At 46.0% G+C, this 21,130-nt stretch overlaps 1 protein-coding gene across 5 annotated transcripts in view; it reads left to right on the top strand.

The window, feature by feature from the left end:
* Pfk (ATP-dependent 6-phosphofructokinase) overlaps window positions 1-21,130 on the top strand; it is a 141,033-nt gene that overhangs the window by 52,429 nt on the left and 67,474 nt on the right. For all 5 annotated transcript variants that reach the window (XR_007600803.3, XM_050184684.3, XM_050184687.3 and 2 more), the window contains exons 11-14: window positions 4,111-4,192; window positions 12,380-12,526; window positions 12,810-12,880; window positions 13,559-13,646. Coding sequence is in view for 4 of the 5 variants with exons in the window: in XM_050184684.3 (XP_050040641.2) it covers window positions 4,111-4,192; window positions 12,380-12,526; window positions 12,810-12,880; window positions 13,559-13,646 (388 nt within the window). In the remaining variant the exon portion in view is untranslated. The remainder of the gene's footprint in view (window positions 1-4,110; window positions 4,193-12,379; window positions 12,527-12,809; window positions 12,881-13,558; window positions 13,647-21,130) is intronic.

Below are 21,130 nucleotides of genomic sequence, written 5' to 3'. Positions count from 1 at the left end.
TAAAAAATTAACTTTCTAGTGAGCCAAGTTATGTGTAATCTTCCATTAATTACCACAGCAAGGTTCGCATTCATTTTTGGTACACACATTTGTTTTTTACTCATTCATTCTGAAGGCAGCCAGTGAATAGAACCACTTGCCCACCTCAGTCGTCACCATTCTCATTGCTTGCACATTTGAAAACACCATTGGAGGGTATTGTAGGTACTGCTTATAGATGCGTACTTTTTTCTTTAGGTATTGAAATAAATAACTCAAATGATTCAATTTCAATATGAATTGATGCAAAAATGCTTGCATGCTGTGCTTTGGTTGCACAAATAGACACATAAAAGAAGTATATTTAAGCCTCTATATAACTTAAGTCAATAAAACTGGCAATTTATTTCATATCAAAATGTCATTATGTTGAAATTCAACCTTTCATGCAAGCAAGTACAGTCACTGATGGACTTTTCTTACAGGGAAGGGGCCACAAAATTTTCAGAATTATCACACAATTGGGAAAAGCAAATTTGAATGAGGAAAGAATTCATTTTATTGAATTTGAAAGTTGGTGACGAAAGATGTGGTTTTATGCCACGTTGACGATATTTTCACATTGGCGGCATAAAGCAGAGCCATCCGCACTTTCACATCCACTTCGCTCCCACGACTTGTAGTGTCACTCACAGTGGGACGATGCTATCATGAAAAGTGCCAACAGCAGGGAGCAAATGCTTCATCTGCCTTTCGCTTGAACGAGTCTCTGAATCTTGACATCATGCCTCCAGTAGTAAACATGCGGGAAGACAGTGCACATGATGCCATGCCATCTCAACACACCCATTCCTTGCAGATGTGGCAGATTACCTCTAAAACAGGGAAGGCAGGCTGCCATCCATGCTGACATCCATGCAAAGCCAAGCAGAACTAAAAAAGGAGATGCACAGCAACCTGCCCCCTCCTCACGCATGCTTGATAGCAGTACTGCGAGCTCACTCCCCTCCCCCATTTCCCTTTGCTCGCACAGGAAGATGGAGCTCATCAAGCCACCATCCTTTTCAGCTCATCGTTTTCGCTCGCACTCAAACCGTACAGTGTGCAGGGTGTGATAGGATGTTATCGCACTTGGACTTTAGACAGAACAAGACATTGCTCCACTTCAACGGTCGCTTTTGGTCACGTCGCATTCGATTTGAGAGGTGCGTTTGCAAGCAGCCATGTGTAATTCAACCATTTGACCATCTGCATCTCTGGAAGTCTCCATTTATCATCTCGGTATTCTTCTGTGGCGGCAGTGAAATTTCCTTATATTGAAATCGTGTAGAAACACACTTTGTTGCATTGAGGTTCTAAATACATAGTGTTTTATAGACAAGAACTTATATAAAGGTAAATACTTCATTATATCAAGAATTTCATTATACTGAAGTTTGTTATGTCAAGACCTAACTATTAAGCTAAGCTCAGCTTTATTTGTAAACAGTGCTTCTACAATAGCGATATGGCCACTCTTTACTAGAAGACTCGATACACCAGAAAAAATTCTTAGATGAAACACTGGTGGTGATGTCATTCCTAAAATTTCCACACGAGTTATCTGCGACATCATGGACATTGGCTGCACCTGCTATATTGGCTAGTTAACCGTTTGTTGGTAAACAAGAACTACGCTGCATTCTAAAGGAGCGAACAACTCGACGTGAGGGGTTTTCAAAGGGCCTCCTGTACTAAAATGGCCTAAATAAAAAAAATATACTTTCACACTCGGCAGTGGCATGGCCAGACATTTCTTTTTTTTTTTTTTTGTGGGGGGGGCTTTCAGCTGACAAGTACCACTTCTCCACCACCTTCACCTCTCTCTAAAAGACAAACTCCTAGCACTCCCCGGACATGAATGCTTTAACGAGGATGCACGTTTTTGCATTGCCGAAACCACACTTTGCTTAACTTCTGACAAATGTTTTTATTGCTCAGGCGTGCAGCCACTCTACATCAAATTATGCTATCATCCTTATGCTGTTTTTAAAAATGATGAGATTAAAAAACTAACATTTTGTTTACGAATTTATGCATTTATATACGATGTAGGTCAATGACCTAGCTGGTAGATGACTTGAAAAAATGAACAGTACTAGAAACGGGGCCAAACAGAAACAAGACAGCACACTGTCCTGTGTCTTGTTTGCAGGCCAGACTCGTTGCAGCCCAGGTAACAGTAGAGATCACCATTGTTTTCCAGCCCGATCTTCTAGTGAGTGTTACGGCCACGGCTACTATTTTGCAGGTCTCCTATCTCTCAATTGCGCTTTTGGCATTGTGGGCATGCTCTCTTATTCTAGATTAAAAAATACTGGAACGATGCTTTACACTAGAACTTCAGGTAGTATCATATGATGCAAGTTTCACTCACTTTCGATTACCTGCTGTCCGGCTTTTTTTGTAGGACGTTTGGAAGTAACTTGCAATAATAGTGTTGTAGTCATCACGCGACGTGTGTTGTTGTTTTATAACACTCGGAAATGAGGCAGATGGTCCACAGCACGGCTGCTTCCTGGTTGAAGCTTTTGTGAAAATTACGGCGTTTGTAGTTCACAGTAAAATAAGGGCCAGTAGCTCCGAGAGATTTGAAAGCATCATGTCTCCTGACACCCGTCTAATCTGAAAATTGCAGAGACGTTTGGTTAGGATGGACTCTCCACAACAAGCAGCACATATTACGACGGGGTAGGTGAGCCTAAGCCAGGCGACTTGCCATGGCCATCTGGTGTTGAACGGTCGGACAGGGACAAGAGGTTCTCTTTATGTCCATAATCATCTGCCAGCTTTGTTCTTGACGCCTTTTTTATGCAACACCCCCTCCCCCCCTTTCCTTGTATCCATCGCCACACTCCCCTTCTTAAAATTCTTTTCCGTTAATCAGTCACACTCTTCAACATCCACCGGGTTGTTGAACGGCACAGTGGCTCTTAACAGTCCTATATTTATGTTTCCACATGGACTTTGAGGCCATTCACTTACTTTCCCACCTGTTTGTCATGGCAGTTTCTTAGTTTCCCTGGCCCAGCACCTCCCCCGTCCTTGGTATCTTTTGCTCTGTGCAACTCAGCGTTCTGGAGCTTTTCCTTTCTTGTCCTGTTTTTTGCCATGTTTTCATTTTTACCAGCGGGTACAAACTAGCCTAACAGCAAGCACTTCTCAAGTTTATTAACATAACGGAAGTCAGAGACAAGGGAAAGAGAAAGAAGAAAACAGGTGGGTGGGAGGTGCTTATTATTCGTCTCCAGACAAGCAAGTCGCATTATTTTCGGAATGCTTTTCTTCCGTGCAGCATGGTCGACGATTCGGTCCAGTACCAGAAATGAGAAGCTCTTCGACAACACGAAGGCCTGGTGGGGAGCAACAATGCCCCCAAGCTTTATGCACATGCTCGCCCATATCTATCTGTGCGTGGAATTTTTAACATTGATCCCCTCTCAGCAGTCATGGTTAACACAGTCCGGGATGAGGTAGAGGCACACCGTGGGGCCACAATACTCTGTGCGTAGGAGAGGCTATCTCCCGCATGACACACCCTACCCCCCTCCCTTCATACCGCCACTAGCCCTCACCTTGCTTTCACATTCAAGCTTGCTCTTTCATCCATGTCGCTCTTTTGGAGCTCACTTCCAGAAGCTTTCTGTTCTTTAGGAAAGGGGGAAGGCTATTCATCAGAAAATTTTGGGGAAGGTGGCGGTTTGACTCCCCCTCCCCCTGGCTATGCCAATGAAATTCGGGATGCCACATTTATATACCAACATTGTGATGCAAAGTTCAAGAAATGAAAACTTAGCCATCATTTCTTTTTTCTATTTTATAAAGAATGTTTATTTTTTGCCAAATGTAGGAAAATTTATTTTTAAATATATACTTGACTATCGTGGGTTTGGTGTCTGTTTTTAGGACTCCTGTAAAGAATGCCAGGTGGTTAAAGTTCATACAAAGTCCTGCACTACTCTCATGGTCCCCCTTGTTGCCTAAAGATGTTGAACCCAATCAATCAATCAGTCAATAAATAAATAACTGATTTGGTGCATACTATTATGTCATGATCACACAACACTTGTGTGTATAACATGCTTTTTTCAGGAGCTTTGAGCGGAATGTTCAGACGTATCGCATGCTGACAAGGCTGAATCCCCCAAAGTCTGCCATGAACAAGCCTAGCTCGGTAGGTTGTCTTTCTCAGATCTTCCATGTTGCTTGAGCAATCTGTACGTAGATGTGTCAGTTGACAGCTAAAAAAAATCCTTTTGATTTCAATGCATACTGGGATTAGGCGCCAAAATGGGTGAGTGAAATATAATGCAGCATGTTACCTGTGCATTATCGTTGTAACTTTTTCATCTATTAGATTTCCATCCCTGCATTAAATGGTAACCCTCTTTCTCTGCATGCTGTGTTGGAAACTTAGTGCAGTTTCAGTATAGAGATTGTTGCTATGTTTCTTCCTTGGCTCTTCCATCTGTAATGTCTCCAGATGATTGAAAGCATGAGAATGAGTAAACAAATGTGCAAGAAGGGTTGTGGAATGTCAGAAAAGACATCAGTGGCTCACAGCATGTGAACCAAAGTTGCTCTGTGTCCCAGTAGTTGATGGGCTTGTTCCAGGGAACTTTGAAGTTTTCAAACGTGTCATTATTAGGTTGCACATGCATCCAGATCAGTGCATGTTCTCCTGCCCCACATTTCGCTTCTATTATGGAGCAATGGGCATCGTGCATTTTTAATTTATGTACTTAATTTTTTCACTACTAGAAAATGCTTTGACAGCACAGATCGAAAACAAGGGCATAGAAATTTTTACCCCGCAAACTCACTTCATCATGCACTGTCTACATATCTCTGGGCCCTATGGTCAGCTAGCCCATTCTTCTTTCTTTTTTTCCTTGACATCTTCGTATTGTGTACACCTACGTGCCCAAAGCAGAGCGGTTTATAGGAAGATGGCCGGAGGCTTGAAGTGATGAGCAGTAGTTGCTCTAGGATTGTTGCTGAAACCAACTTTTCGACAAAAGGATGTCTTCATCAGGGCAGAAACTACTTTCCTTAGCAGTGTCTTTATGTACGCGTAGCTCACTCTTCCCTGGCCTCAGTGGGAAAGGAGGAGAATAAGTTGGTGCATGCAGCAAGGAGAAGTTAAATTATTCAAAATGAAAAGGGTCGGGGGAGAAAAAGAGAAAAGGTGTGGGGGCTGCATTTCGTTACAAAGAGGCAGTAGGTAGGGGAACTATTGCTGGCTTAGTAGCAGGGCCGAGAAAATTAGAAACAGGTCCAGACATGCAAGCAGCACTGACAATATGACGAGCCCATCTTTGTGCAAAACGGGAAATAAGGTATGCTGTTTGAACACGTGAAAAGAAAAAAAAATAAAGATGAAGTTGGAGAAAGCAAAAATCAGTAGAAGAAACAAAGTTTTAGTAAGATGTCTTCAGTTATGTTTAAACATACAAATACAGTCGACTTCTATTGATTTGATCCTAACGGGACTGACAAAATTGATTAAATTATCGGGAGAGGCTAATTAAACAAGATGCATAAAACTAGAAACACAGCACCAATTCATTTGGCAGTATTTTCCAGAATCTAGCTAACACACCCCCAAATCAAATGCGCGCCTATTTTCTATGTTTCTATACATAGAAAATACATTGAAGCTCCTAAACAATGTAGAAGTCTAGCACGCACCTGATTTTTTATCAGGAAAATTATGTGTTGCATAATGGCAACCAGTTCCTAACATCAATTTTTCTGCAGTTCTTAAAATCAGCATCACCATTTTAGTCAGCGTTCTACATTTATGTTATGCGCTAAAGCATACAAACGCTGCAAAGGCAGTTTTGGTTTTGTATCTGATTGAACTGCACTGGCAATTTGCGGCCCATTCTTCCTGAAAGAAAGAAAAATAAAAAGGCTGTGATCGTAAACACCGCAATCAGACATAGTAAGCGGCAGTTATTGCTTGAAAATCTTTCTACGGCATGCTGAAAATAGGCGTTCTTGATGGGAGAGGACATGCGTTCATTGCATTTACTGTCCCCTAAGTTCCACCGAGACGCACTGCCACTAAAGGGGTCACTGTTGTAGTCAACATAGGGGTCAGAAGGGGTCACCATAGGGGTCAGAAGCCAATTTCGGGATTGAAATAATGAAAGTTAAGGCCCATAGAAATGCATGGGCGCTTGCCTGGACCTTCAGTCGGGATCAAGTTAATCAAAAGATTGAATTAATCAGAGGCAAATCATCGGAAGTCTACTGTACAGATCTTTTCGAGAGCCAATGCTTTTCAAAATCTAAAATTACTACCTGTTAGTTGCAGTATATTGAACTTGTATATGAGATAAGATTCTCTATGTTCTCTGTCTCTGGACAAACTAGGGTTTGGCTGTGGGATATGAAGTTTAAGTTTGTCGGAATTATGACCTGGCAGGTTAAAACTCCGTGTGACTGCTTTCGGAAGTGTCTTAGTTGTATCTATGCGATGTCTTTTTAATCTAACCTTCATTTGTTGTCCATTTTTGTTGATCTATTGTTTGTGATAGAACGAACATTCCAGCAAATAAATGAATTTAGAACTTGCACCAGTAAAACTGGATTTAATTTTGTGCACACAGTCACTTGCATTGCTCCTAACTTTAATATAATTTTGAAGATGTTTGCAGGTGATACATCTAGGATGCAAATAGGCTGTTAGGGTGACTATGAATTGAGGGCTTACTTTTGCGTTAACTAACATGTCCAGTTTTTATTGTGGAAATGTGTGACCCTTGGTACCTCCAGGAACGCTATTATAAGGCACTAATTGCTTGATAATATTAGATAGTATTGATGTAAAATATTATTTATGCTTGGGAGCACTTTGGAATACTTTATTACAAAGGCTAGTGGCAGCTTGGTGTGTGTTTAGGTTACTTTCTAGCTAATGTTGATCTCGCCTATGAAGGCACCTGTGAAGGCATTCTCAGCCTTGACTGGTACAGATAACTATCACGAGAAAAGAGTGTAGGTTGCAGCTGTGTTGAAACTATCCCTGAGTCTCAATAAACAACATGTTGAAATTGCTTTAAAAAAAAGCAGATGTATCTTCCAATTAAAGAAAGAAAGGAACTAGTAGCCTTCTCATATAGGGTAAAAATGTGAGCGAATGTTGTTTGTCTTTTAATTACTGTGTTAGGGGTTTTGTGTAGTGTTTTTGGTACAGCTTATACCCTTCTCAGTGATACATGTTCTCTTTTTATTGCTATTACCACGCAGTAACTTGTTTAAGGGCCTTTTTTCCCTTCTACTCTGCAGCTTTTTGAGCTTGGTAGAGTTGCCAAGCCAAAACAAAGAGCCTAGGATTCTCTGTTGCATGGCAGTTCACTTAGAACTCATCTCATTGCTTTTGTTGTCATGCTGTCATTTATACATTATGTTTCAGCAGGTTTAGTCATGTGTACAAAACAGTCTGATTAATGGATTCTTTCTGAAACCGAATCCTGATACAGTAAAACATTGTAGTAGATAGGATTTGGTCTAGACTGAGTTCTCACTATACTGGGACTTTTATTTTAGGCCGAGTCATCACAGCACTTGAGCCAAATGCAAAAGTCATCAACAGTGGTTGAAGAAAGAATGTTGCTGGAGCCAAGGTTTTGATGACCTGGCATCAACTGCTTTCTTTAGCAGCATTTCTGCCTTGACGAAGACCGAGTCCACCTGTCCGAACCTTGGTGCCAGCGACCTTTCTTGTTCAACAGGGTGTCTACCCACCGGGAAAACCGTGAATTCTCAGGGATTTTGAGTAGTCTGGAAACTGGAAAAACTCAGGGAAGACTCAGGGAATTTGTGCCTCTATCAGGGAAAATTAGCGGTAATTTTGCTGAAAGGGTCGAAAGTCGCGGTAATGCTGGCTCGAGTAATAGACAGGAATCGTAATGAATCGTCTTTGACGGCCTGTCGTCGGCTGGAGGAGTTTCCAGTGTACAGTCAACGACCGACTTTCTGGATGCTCGATAATTTGGACGGCTTCGCGGCACCACCAAGTAAGTACCTCATATAGTCAATGTATCGGAACGTATAAAATTTCGGACGCAAGAACTCTTCGCCGTGCGATTTTCCGGACTTTCTGCCGTGACCGCAGGTCCAAAACGTCATTAATCAAAGTCATCACCGCTGCCGTTTTGATTACCTCGAGCCGGCACTCTCGCACGCAGTTCCGCTGGCAGCCGTAGCCACCACTGCGGCAACGCAAGGCCTAGCTGCTTCGACGTTAGCTATTAAGCTTCTTGACGTTGGGTGCCGTGTTTTTCATTGAAAGAATTCGCTGCTGTCAGCAATGGCCCCGACTGCGCCTTTGTGGTCCTCGCAATTGGCTTCGAAGCTCGAAAAGCATGACGCGTTAGATAACACCGGTTCCTGAAAGTCAGCTTCGCCTCAGTACACAAATGTTCCGTGGTGAAGCATACGCAAACGCATTGCGGTGAAGCATTACAAGCGTCGGAAGGGGCAGTTGTCACGGGTGACAATATGTATTCCTTAATTATACACGCGTGCATCCGGGATCTCTTGTTACACTATGAGCACCGATATGCCTAATACGTGGACCGACAGGCCTTCAGAGCGTTTTCGAATGTGCCTGTGGCGGTTTCAGCCCTAAGGGCAGTAAATGACATACATTTATTTTTTCCAACTGGCCGATTTTTTGGACGTTTTCGCGGCCCCTATGGAGTACGAAAAATCGGACGTGGACTGTGCAACGGACCAAGAAGATGCTTCAAATGGTCCGTGGGGCGAACGAGTGACGGAAGGAGGACAAGAAGAGAAAGAACCTATGCATTGAGGAATTAACAGGAAAGGAAGCGTGCTGCCACCCTTTCGAAGGAGCTTAGGCTAAAAAAGAAGTGTTGGCTGAATCCGGGACGCAGGTGCCCATCATCCACACCAAAATAAACTTTTTAAAGCAGTGAAACACAGCACTGAGGTGTCGTGCGCAGGCTGAGAGTATGTCAGGACAGCTGAGGTTGACTTACGAGCTCTTGAGAGAATCTCAGTTGTGGCAAAGTTCGGGCCTCATACCACTGAGCTTGCTATCAGTTGATAGAAATAGCTCATATTCGAAAATATTTGCTTCTGTATGCATCTCCTTTTTATTCGTATTTGAGGATGTCCGACTCTATTTGCAATTTTTTGCAAATCGAGTCGGACATCCTCAAATTTGCTGTGCATTTTACTAACCCCTCCTTTCTATTCTCTTTTTGAATAACATAAACCCTACTCCTTAGTATTCAAACTGGATTAAGTTGTTTTTTTTTTAATTTTTTCATATGTTTATTAGAGAGTGACAGCATCAGGCGACGTGGTTTCAGCCCATCTTGACATAAAACATAGTTCTGTGTCACTCAGGGAATTTTGCAAAGTCACTCAGGGAAAACCTCGAAAACTCAGGGAATTTGGAAATGTAAACTTGGTAGACACCCTGTTCAACCACTGCTAATCACTTCAGACATTTATCTTGAACTTCTGTCTTGTTGGATGAATGTAAAAGCACCTTTAAGCCAAATGACATCTCAGTTTAGGTGGACACAGCGAAGAGAATGTGTCAACCGAGAACTTAAAGGTTATTGATGGCAGCTTGCAGGAGTCTGCACCATGCTTGTTCTGCATGCTTGTGTAACACAGCACACACTGCAATCAGAAGCACCTGCCTACATTTCCTTGCAATCCATTCGCAATAAAACTACAAAAGCGCTCTGTGCTGCTCATGGTGGGGCATTCTTTTGCAGGTGTTGACCAAGCACCCGGTGACAGTCCAGCCAAATTAAAGAACTCCTTCCTGTTCTGGCTTAGCTCTGGCTTGCTGCTACCTTGCCAATGGTAGCAGCAAGGCATACCAGCTACAAGATAAAAATAACATTTGCTAGGCAGACACTGCTATGCATGGAGGCATGTTCGTGGCTAGTGCCGTGAGCTTGGCTGTCGTTTTGTAGATTACTTTAGCTGGGCATGTGTGCATTGCTGCCACAAAGTAACATTGCCGACATCACTGATGTTTATTGTGAGGTGTGTCTGGTTTGGCCAAACTTTATTTATTTATTTATTTATTTATTTATTTATTTGGTATACCTACGTCGCCTGCATGGCATTATCGTAGGGGGGTTAAAATACAGGGGGTCACAATGGAAAAATATTCAGCAACCTCAAAAGAATACATCAGTAAATGCAGCATTGTTTAAGCCCTGAAATTCGCAAAAGCGGAAGAAAAACTAACAAAGTACCAAACGAAGTAAGTAACAAAGTAACTAACAAAAGAACAGTAGCGTATGTGCAGAGCTGAATAACAGAACATTCAAAGAATCTGGCTCTCTGTAGCATTTTCAATACTAGATGCTGCCATAACTTCATTAGGGAGCTCATTCCAATCGTTAATCATGTTAGGAAAATATGAATACTTAAACACATTGGTACGACACTGATAGTCTAATTTTGTTAGCGTGGTCTCTCCTAGATGAAACATAATTCAGCTCCTTAAAATGAACAGTGTTTTGTCGGTACCAGTTTTACTATTGTATATATTGTAAAGGAATTTCAATCTTAGGATTTTCCTGCATGAAGAGAGAGTTTTCCAACCAACCCTTCCCATATTCCAGATCCTCTGATAGTAAAATTATAATTTCCTGTTACAAAGCGTGCTGCTTGCTTCTGGACGCATTCTATCTTATCTGCGAGGTTTTTAGTGTATGGATCCCAGACAACACATGCGTATTCTAGAATAGGCCCGACGTTTGTTAAATACAAAGTTGCCTTCAGTGATGAAGGAGAATGCTTAAAATTTTGTCGGAAAAACGTGAATAAGACTGTAAGGTTTCGCTCTAATTGAGTTAACATGATTAGTCCAGTGAAGCGTTTCAGAAAACAAAACTCCGAGGTATTTAACATGCTCAGTGGTACTGAGTGCAATATTATTTTCGCAATAGGAACTGGGGATTTTTTTCTTTTTCTTCGTAAACTGCACATGGTAGCATTTACCGGTATTCAGAGTCATCTGCCACCGGTTGCACCAGATAGACACCTTTTCAAGGTCGTCCTGCAAGTCAGACATATCAGCATGGCATTTCACTGTACGATACATGACACAGTCGTCGGCATACAGTCTAATGGTTGCTTTAAGGCCTACTACTAAATCATTAATATAAACAAGAAACAAAAGTGGCCCAAGCACAGAGCCTTGAGGCACTCCCGATAGCACGTGCATTCGAGCTGATGTCACCCCATTACGAACAACTTGCTGTTTGCGCAGGTGTAAATAATCCTTTACCCAGCCGAGAATACGTTCAGGAATGCCTAGGAAGGATAATTTTAACCCTTTGAGGGTTGAATTATTTTGAAAAAAACTTTCCCAGGTGGTCAAATTACTTTATTGCGGATCTTCAATGTTCAAAATGTATAAAGTCAGGAATAAATAGTAAAAAAAATTAGGAACAGTATTTTGGTGTCGGCATCACTCAGAACTGCAAAGTGTTCAATAGTATTTCAGAGTGTGGTACTCCTTGAAACACGGGTCTACGCACAGCGCCTTATCGCAGTCTGTACATCTAAAATGCATGTCTGTTCTCCTCTTGGAGCGACGAGTTGTGTTCGCGCACACATGACATCTTCCCTGTGTGCGGCTGCCTTGGGCAGAGGTCTGAGGCACCCTCTCGCGTAAGTGCGTTGCCGCAGGGAGCGAGAATACTTCATGAGGGGTGGTGATAAATAAGCTAAGAGCAGCGCCAATCAAGATAGAAATCAAGTTCCACCGGCCTGGAAGAGACTGCCGACAAAGAGAAAAATGACGTTTCGCGTGCCTCCGTTACGATCACGCGGCGAAACCGAAACCACAAAAGGCGTGTTGCCACGTCTGCGTGACGTGCTGAAGCTAGAAATCAGTTCTCTTTATCTCCCCAAGAAGGTAGCACAAATTTCAAATGCTTCTTGTAAGTCTTAAGAGATGGCAGCACCTCCCAGTGAGCCCGCATCATCATTATGGCGCGAAATTTCAAACGGAAGGTCGAAACTGTACCCGTACGGCAAAGACCTTGCGGGACAGAAAACCGCTGCCGTACATGTACGGCAAAAGCCCTCAAATGGTTAAACAAAGCAGATTGTGCGGGACGACATCAAATGCTTTCCGCAGATCAAGAAAGAGTGCATCTATTTGTTTTCCTAGTTTCTTTGCCATAAAAAGCATTTATTTATTTGGAGCCAGTGATTTGCTTACCATCGGTGAAGTTTTGCTTCCTGTAGAACAACAATGCAAGAATTCTATTGTACCCCTTTCTATACCTTTTGCATGCTCATTGCTTTCCTTTTTGTTTCTTTATTTTGACACCATTTCTAGGAGGGCTATCGGATGGGGGTGATGCACGTTGGCGCTCCGTGCTGTGGCATGAATGCAGCTGTCCGGTCATTCGTCCGGAACTGCTTGACCCGTGGAGATAGTGTTTATGGAATCCACGACGGTATTGAAGGCCTTGTTGAGGGCAACGTGAGTTGTTTTTAAGTTCTATAATAAGGTATTTTGCATGTCTCGAGAACGCACAGGAGTTACACATTGTCAGTGCTCAAGGGCACACACCTACGAGGGGCATTCATAAAAGTTTGTATTATCGGTACCATAAATTTGGAATGGGCACTACTTAATAGGCATCAAAATGAGTGCATGGCTCTCTAATTCTAACGGAATGTAAAAAGTGTGTTCTGTACACTACCGCGAGACATGGCTAGGGCATCAAAAGAAAAATGTTTGTGTCCTTTGTGTCCCTCAACAGATCCAGCCCATGGCTTGGAATGACGTCGGCGGCTGGGTTGGCCAAGGCGGCGCCTTCCTTGGAACAAAGCGGTGGGCACATATTTTGTTTTTCAGTTTGTTTGCCAGTGTATAACATTTTAAGCTAATCTCAAGCTAGCATGTATGAATGCACCAGCATGTGTTTTGAAGCTTGTTAAAATTAAAGCTGAATCAAAATTTTGAAACAATGTATGGTTGGCGCAAAATGCATTCTGCAAGGCTGGTACAAGCAGCACCCCAACCAGGCATCTGGCTTTTCAGGCTTGGGGAGAGGTTTCGCATGAACCACTATGCTTGCTTTTCAAGAAGCATAACGAACATAATGAACACAACAGTACAAAACACTGCAACAAGAAAAAATTAAAAATAAGAAAAAGAATGCTAAAGAGTGCTAACATATAAGCAGGTGGTGCCAATATGGCATGTTTGCTTATTTCCTCCCATCACCTCAACTTGTTAAAAAGCCTGCAGCTTTCTTCAAGTAACCCAGCTCAAGGACCAGAATTGGGCTACCTACTATAGGCAGTTTGAAAATTCGGTGTTGTCTAAAAAAATAAAGCACCTGGTGTAAATGGCAGCCAAGGAAAGCAGTTTTTGCCCTGGGGAAGATAAAATCTCCTTGTTGAAATGATTGGCTCCTGCTTAAGCTTTTCTTGCTCGCTCGCTGTTTTATCACTGGGCACTGTAATGTAATGCGTGTGTCTTTTCACGTTTTTCTTGTTTCTATAGGACACTTCCAGGGGAAATAATGGAGCAAGTTGTGGCCAAGCTAAAGGAGTTCAGGATTCAGGCGCTGCTCATCATCGGTGGCTTTGAGGTAAGTGACCTTTTTGTGTGGGTGTATGTATATATGTGTGTGTGTGTGTGTGTGTGTGTGTGTGTGTGTGTGTGTGTGTGTGTGTGTGTGTGTGTGTGTGTGTGTGTGTGTGTGTGTGTGTGTGTGTGTGTATGTATGTATGTATGTATACGTACAGTGGAGTGGTATACGCCACGATGGAGTCTGCAGTCCACTGGCATGGATTTTACCATACAGGCTGAGTTTGGTAGCATCTACACTGTCAACTCCAAATGAAAAATTTTAGCTTTGAACTTGAAAGTTATTTCGCCGCCATATAACATAACTATTGGGGTCGAGGGCTTACGGAGTTGCCGTCTGTCGGTATCGCCTCGCTTGCATAGTGTGAGGGATAATGTGGCGTGCTCCTCATGTCGGCGCTTAATGAAAACACCACGCGGGAGCCCTCCGGGAGATTTCTGTAAGTATCTCGAAACGAGCAAAGTTTTTTACTTTCAAAATAATCTTAGGCAACCAAAAAGTACAGAATGGTTTGCAGACCCTCTCTTTGCCGAATACGTACAGTGAACGCCCACTGCGTATGGTCGCCACTGTTGTAATCGTACCGCTGGCACGAGTTGTTGGGGTCTCGGTGCCGACGCCCGTTATTGCCAATGGGTCGCAAGCCCCAAGGGTAGCGTTGGCCTGGCGGCCTGGGGCACTGGAAGCATCCGAAGGTCCCGGCAAAGCATGAGAAGACTGGTAACAGAACAACTTGTTTATTCTAACATAGCAAAAGAGCGGCCGGTCAGTTCGACCGAAGTGGAGAGACGGGAGAGCACGTAACTCAACAGTACAAATCGGAGCCTCCTCTGGCGTCCGGGGGCAGCTGCTCTTATACTCCCGGCGTCGCGGTCCAAAAGGGAAGGAGGGAAGGTCACGGGATGAAGGTCACGGGACGGCGCAGCAGGAGCCCACGACGGCGCGAACTGTCGGGCCGAGAGACCTGCTGAACCGAGTGTAGTGACGCATTGTCAACCCTCACCCACACGACGGCGCGAACAGTTGAGCCGAGAGACCTCCAGGCTCCTCATTCGGGGAACTCCGCTCCCCGGCTGCCGCGCTTTGACAAGCGAGGGCACACACACACACACGCACACACGAAGACACGTGGCACTGAAACACGCCTGGGCACGCTTGGCGGGTAGGCGTTGCGGCGGCGTCGGACGGGCCAAAATGTCCGCCGCTTTGAACAAAGCCCCGGCGTCCGTTGCATCCGCGCCGGCATTACCGCGCGTTGTAGGCGAAACGTAACAGACCGCCCCGCCGGGGGAAGGAGATCCCGATGGTCAGGGGACTGCATCCGCTGTCCGGAGGGATGTCGCTCGATGATGCTCATAACCGAAGTTGGGCGTCCTTGGGCGTTTCTTGAGCGCAGCGCACAGAGAAGGCCTCGTTCTCACGTTCAGGTGCACACAGGACACTGCAAAGTGACTTCGGGAGAGTTGACATTTTTGTTCTCGTTTCCGGCAAGCGTTAGAACCACGCCAAAAGTCAACCGCTCAGTTAGCAAGCACGGCACAACCCTCACTAAGCCCTGCCAGGCTCTTTCCCCTTTTATACTGCTGCCTAGTTCCTTACAGTAGTTTAGCAGCACTCAGAACGCGTCCACAAATCGGAAAAATTGCACTAAAAAGCACATCATCACTTTGAAACACTACACAAAAGCAATAAGTTAAAAAAAATCCTGCCTCAGGAAGAAAAACATCAGTAACAAGCAATTTTGAGGCTGATTCCCACGTTAGGGGCTTCGACTTAAGCCATCGGCGTTACCGTTGAGACTCCCCTTTTTGTAACGCACCTCAAAGGAATATTGTTGCAAAGCGAGGCTCCAGCGCAGGAGGCGGCCATTTTTGGGAGAGATGGTCTGCAGCCATTGGAGAGGGCAGTGATCCGTTTCAATGATAAACCCTGAGCCGGCTAGGTAACATGACAATTTCTGAACGGCCCACACGATACACGCACACTCTTTCTCGGTGGCGCTATACGCCTGCTCACGACTGGTCAGCTTACGACTAGCATACAGGACGGGGTGTTCTACTTCTCCATTTTCCCGTTGGCACAGTACAACGCCCATGCCTCGCTCACTAGCATCACACTGAACAACGAACCCTTTTGTGTAGTCGGGCGATCGTAGCACAGGCTGGCTTGTTAGGGCGCTCTTTAGGGCGCTAAAAGCTCTTTCCTTCGTCTCATCCCAGACGACTGTTTGCGGCTCTGTCTTTCTTAGAGCATCCGTCAAGGGAGCCGCGATATCAGAGTACCTGGGGATGTACCTCTGATAGTAGCCGGCGACACCTAAGAACGACCGAATATCGGTCTTCGTGCGCGGTTGCGGGAAGTCTCGCACAGCGGCCACCTTTATTTCAGAGGGGCGGCGACGACCCCGACCAATCACGTGTCCGAGGTAGACAACCTCGGCCTGTGCTAACTGGCACTTGGGAGCCTTGACTGTCAAGCCCGCATCGCGCAGGCGGGTTAGCACTGCCCGCAAGTGCGCCATATGTTCAGGCCAGGATGCGGAGAATATCGCTACGTCGTCTAGATACGGTAAAGCGAATTCTTGCTGTCCCCGCAACACTTTATCCATGAGGCTTGAAAAGCAGTATGGCGCGTTCTTCAAACCAAAACTCAAAACTTTAGGACGGAATGTCCCCATTGGTGAAATGAACGCCGCATACCTACTAGCCTCTTCTGTAAGTGGAACCTGCCAATAACCCCTGACAAGATCTAGGGTGGAAATAAACTGAGCGCTACTCACTCTCTCAAGGCGCTCCTCGATGTTAGGGATCGGATAAATTTGATCCTTAGTGATGGAATTAAGCCTGCGGTAGTCGACGCAAGGACGAGGTTCCTTGCCCGGTACCTCAACTAAAATCAAAGGGGAGGTATAATCACTCTCACCCGCTTCAATAACACCGAGCTGTAGCATTTTCTTTACCTCAGCCTCCATAATATCGCTCTGGCGGGGTGACACCCGGTACGCCTTGGATCGTACTGGCTCTGGGGAGGTAAGTTCTATGTCATGAGTAAGGACAGAAGTCCTACCAGGCCTCTCAGAGAACAGACCTTGAAACTCTTGTAAGAGCTGGTGTAGTTCTGTTTTCTGCTCAGGCGACAGCGATGCTTTACTTATTAAGTCACTAATGACTTGATCGATGTCTTTCCTGTTTGTCACTGAGCCTAGTCCCGGAAGCTCGACCGGAAGCTCTTCTAACTTTCCCGCATCGGGATTTTCCTCTCCAGTATCTGGTGCCTTTAACGCTACAGGCTCAATTTTATCCCGTTCGGGCGTGCTCTGAATACTAGCTTGCTGCGCCTCTGACCCTTTTTCATCGTTTAACGTCGACCCCACAACCACCGCCTTTGCAGCGAGCTCCCGAACCTTCGATCTGGTTAAGGCCTGAACGCTAGCCTCACCAAACAAAAGCCCCTTCTCGTGCAGGAGGTGATCGGACCTGTTCGAAAATAGGTACGGGTACTGGGGGGGCAGCATAGATGACACTGCGGCCTCCGTCTCAAGTGCTCCGAAAGGTCCTTCAATAAGCACTTTTGCTACCGGCAGACACACGCTATGAGCTTCCACTGCTTGCTTGATCCATGCGCACTCGCCCGTGAACATATCGGGTTCTACGTAAGAGGGGTGAACTACATCCATCGTAGCTGCGGTATCGCGAAGCACTCGGCACTCTTTCCCGTTCACGAGGAGGTCTCGCATGTAAGGCTCGAGAAGCTTGATGTTCTCGTCAGTGCTGCCTAATGAAAAAAACACGACTTTTGGTTTTGTTTCTGGGCACTGCGCCGAAAAGTGACCCGGCTTCTGGCACGTATAACACAGGCGCGCTTGCCTCGCCTCGAACCGCTTTCTGCGTTCGGCTTCGGCTGCCGCCGTCTCCTTACGTTCGGTCGGACACTGCGCCGAAAAGTGACCCGGCTTCTGGCACGTATAACAAACGCGCGCTTGCCTCATCTCGAACCGCTTTCTGCGTTCGGCTTCGGTTGCCGCCGTCTCCTTACGTTCGGTCGGACTGCTTTCACTCGCATCCGAACTACGTGTGTCCCCCTTTGCTCTCATGGGCGTGAACTTTGGCCTCTCAAACTTGGAGCCAAATTCACCCTTTTGACCGTCCTTAGCTCCACGAGCCCGACGCGTCACAAACTCCTCGGCTAACTCAGCGGCTCTAGCCACCGTACTAACGTCTGGCCTATCCAAGACCCAGTACCGCACGTTCTCAGGTAACCGACTATAAAACTGTTCTAGCCCGAAACACTGCAGAACTTTCTCGTGGTCACCAAACGCTTTCTCTTCTTTGAGCCACTCCTGCATGTTTGACGTAAGCTTGTACGCAAACTCTGTATATGACTCACTTCTGCCTTTCTCATTTTCCCGAAACTTCCGACGGAACGCCTCCGCTGACAGCCGGTACTTTTTTAGCAGACTCGATTTCACTTTGTCGAAATCCTCTGCCTCCTCTCTCTCCAAGCGAGCGACTACGTCGGCCGCCTCACCGGGTAGCAAAGTGAGCAAGCGCTGTGGCCACGTTTCCCGAGAGAACCCCTGCTTCTCGCACGTTCGCTCAAAGTTAACCAGGAACAAACCAATGTCCTCTCCAAGCTTAAACGGCCGCATCAGGTCAGTCATTTTGAACAATACTCGTTCTCCTGCACCGTGTGCCTGACTTCCATTACGAGCGCGTTCCATCTCTAACTCGAGACGCTTCATTTCCAAAGCGTGTTGACGGTCGCGCTCTCTTTCTTTCTCTTGTTGCTCTTTACGTTCGCGCTCATCTTTCTCTTTCTGTTCTTTAAGTTCGCGCTCCTGTTTCTCTTTTTGTTCTTTAAGTTCGCGCTCCTGTTTCTCTTTTTGTTCTTTAAGTTCGCGCTCCTGTTTCTCTTTTTGCGCCTCCCTCTCCTCAATGGTCTCAAGGCATTCCGACAGCTCGTCATCCTCAGCTTCTAACTCAAGAATAGCCCTTAGCAGTTCTGGTTTTCTGAGTTTGTCTGAGACATCCAGACCCAACTCTCTCGCAAGCTCCAGCAATTTCGGTTTGCGCAACGACTTCAAATCCATGGCTGCTCTGAATGCTGCTTTCTCTACTGCCTACTATTGTCTTGCCGCAAACTAACCCGGCAGCAACGACAACCACAATTACCAGCTCTGTTTCTAACACTAACAAAAGCCTGGCAAAACTCAGAAGAAGAAAGTCCCGCACTCACCAAACCTTGCAGCCAAGACTTCAGCGCAGTCGTTCCGCTGCAGGCAACCAGTCATCACACAGGGCTCGTTGCGCTGCTCCCGGATGGTCGTTGTGCTGCTCAGCATACAGTCAACCGCATCTCTTCGCTGCTGGCCTCTGTTGTCGCGATCTCACCGCTGGCAACCAGATGTTGTAATCGTACCGCTGGCACGAGTTGTTGGGGTCTCGGTGCCGACGCCCGTTATTGCCAATGGGTCGCAAGCCCCAAGGGTAGCGTTGGCCTGGCGGCCTGGGGCACTGGAAGCATCCGAAGGTCCCGGCAAAGCATGAGAAGACTGGTAACAGAACAACTTGTTTATTCTAACATAGCAAAAGAGCGGCCGGTCAGTTCGACCGAAGTGGAGAGACGGGAGAGCACGTAACTCAACAGTACAAATCGGAGCCTCCTCTGGCGTCCGGGGGCAGCTGCTCTTATACTCCCGGCGTCGCGGTCCAAAAGGGAAGGAGGGAAGGTCACGGGATGAAGGTCACGGGACGGCGCAGCAGGAGCCCACGACGGCGCGAACTGTCGGGCCGAGAGACCTGCTGAACCGAGTGTAGTGACGCATTGTCAACCCTCACCCACACGACGGCGCGAACAGTTGAGCCGAGAGACCTCCAGGCTCCTCATTCGGGGAACTCCGCTCCCCGGCTGCCGCGCTTTGACAAGCGAGGGCACACACACACACACGCACACACGAAGACACGTGGCACTGAAACACGCCTGGGCACGCTTGGCGGGTAGGCGTTGCGGCGGCGTCGGACGGGCCAAAATGTCCGCCGCTTTGAACAAAGCCCCGGCGTCCGTTGCATCCGCGCCGGCATTACCGCGCGTTGTAGGCGAAACGTAACACCACGATGGAGTACCCCGGGCTGCTGGATTCGTGCACGAAAGGTCAGCACTCGCTGAGAGCGAACCATGCAAAATATGTTCTTATAGTGGACTATCTGTATGACCAAATGGGGCATAAAGAAGAAAGCCCCAATGCAGCGATCGCACGGGTTCGCAGCGACCGACCGCATGTCTACATGCGTGTCCGTGCGCAAGGACTCATTCGTGCCGTGAGCTTTAGGCCGCAGCATATGAGCATTTGACAGTTACACAAGCAACCATTGTTACATGGACCATGAGAGCTGTTCAAAAATCATTATAACTAAGGACTTCAAAATCTACGGTGACTTGTGATGTGCCGTCGCAATGATTCAATCTTTTTTCCTTCTAAATTCTTGGACGTTTTAATATCATTTCTTTAGTTGCATTGCACTGTGTGTTTATCGGTCTTCTCAGCGAGCAATTTCCCGCTGCTTATTTTTCTTAATCCAGTACATTCCTTGCTTCGTGCTCACACAAACATGAGCATATGTCATGCCTTTTTTTAATGTGCTTCTTAGTGTTCTCTTTCCATTCCAGTGAACTTGCCAGTGTCTGGCATCAATAAGTTCATAGACCAAATCGTCGGGAGATTAGCCGGGCAGTACGCGCGGGCGAAAGTCTCAGGGCGCGCTTTCTGCTACCCACTACGAACATCGTAGCCCTGACGTCGTAGCAGAAATCTTTGCGGAAGTGCTTACTGCACACCCGAGTTGTAGCCGATGGCTGCTTACCGATTCTAAGTTTCACGATTCAAGCTTCTCGTAGCTTCTTGTCCTGTGGGTACATGTGAAGGCTGACATCGGGCTCCGTTCTATACGTCCAGCACTGCGGCAGCGAGTAGTAGCCTACCATGCTGGACGCCTTAAAAGGCAGCCACTACCTATTATAGTGCCGGGGTTGTTAAGCAGACACCCGAAGCGGGAGAAACCTCCCCACCTAATCAGAACCACAGCTCAGGTGGGACTTTGAACTTTCGTTTTCAGCTCGCTTCAGCGCTTCCGAAGCAGAAGACACGTACCGCTGTATCCACTTGATCCCTCAGACCATGTCACGCCGATGGCGGTGCTAGCTTTTCCAGTGGTGGGGCTCGCCCCCAATAATGGGAGTGCACAGACAAAATGCCACTAGTTGGGCTTGATTGGGTCTGTGTCCCCTAATGGTAATTGACAACACCTGCCAAACATTATATATACCCAACATATACATACATGAACACATGTTTTCAACACATGCAGGCTATGAATGCAGTGTGCGTACAAAATACATGTATTCACACAATGTATAGGTTGAATAACATGACCTTAAAAAAATATTTGCCCAGGCCTTTACATCTGTGTGTGACACAGTTTAAGCTG

Source organism: Dermacentor andersoni, chromosome 4 (genome assembly GCF_023375885.2).
Source record: "Dermacentor andersoni chromosome 4, qqDerAnde1_hic_scaffold, whole genome shotgun sequence".
In the NCBI taxonomy this organism is placed as follows: Eukaryota; Metazoa; Arthropoda; class Arachnida; order Ixodida; family Ixodidae; genus Dermacentor; species Dermacentor andersoni.
Note: the sequence above shows the minus strand (reverse complement) of the source record. Positions and strands in the feature narration are given on the sequence as shown.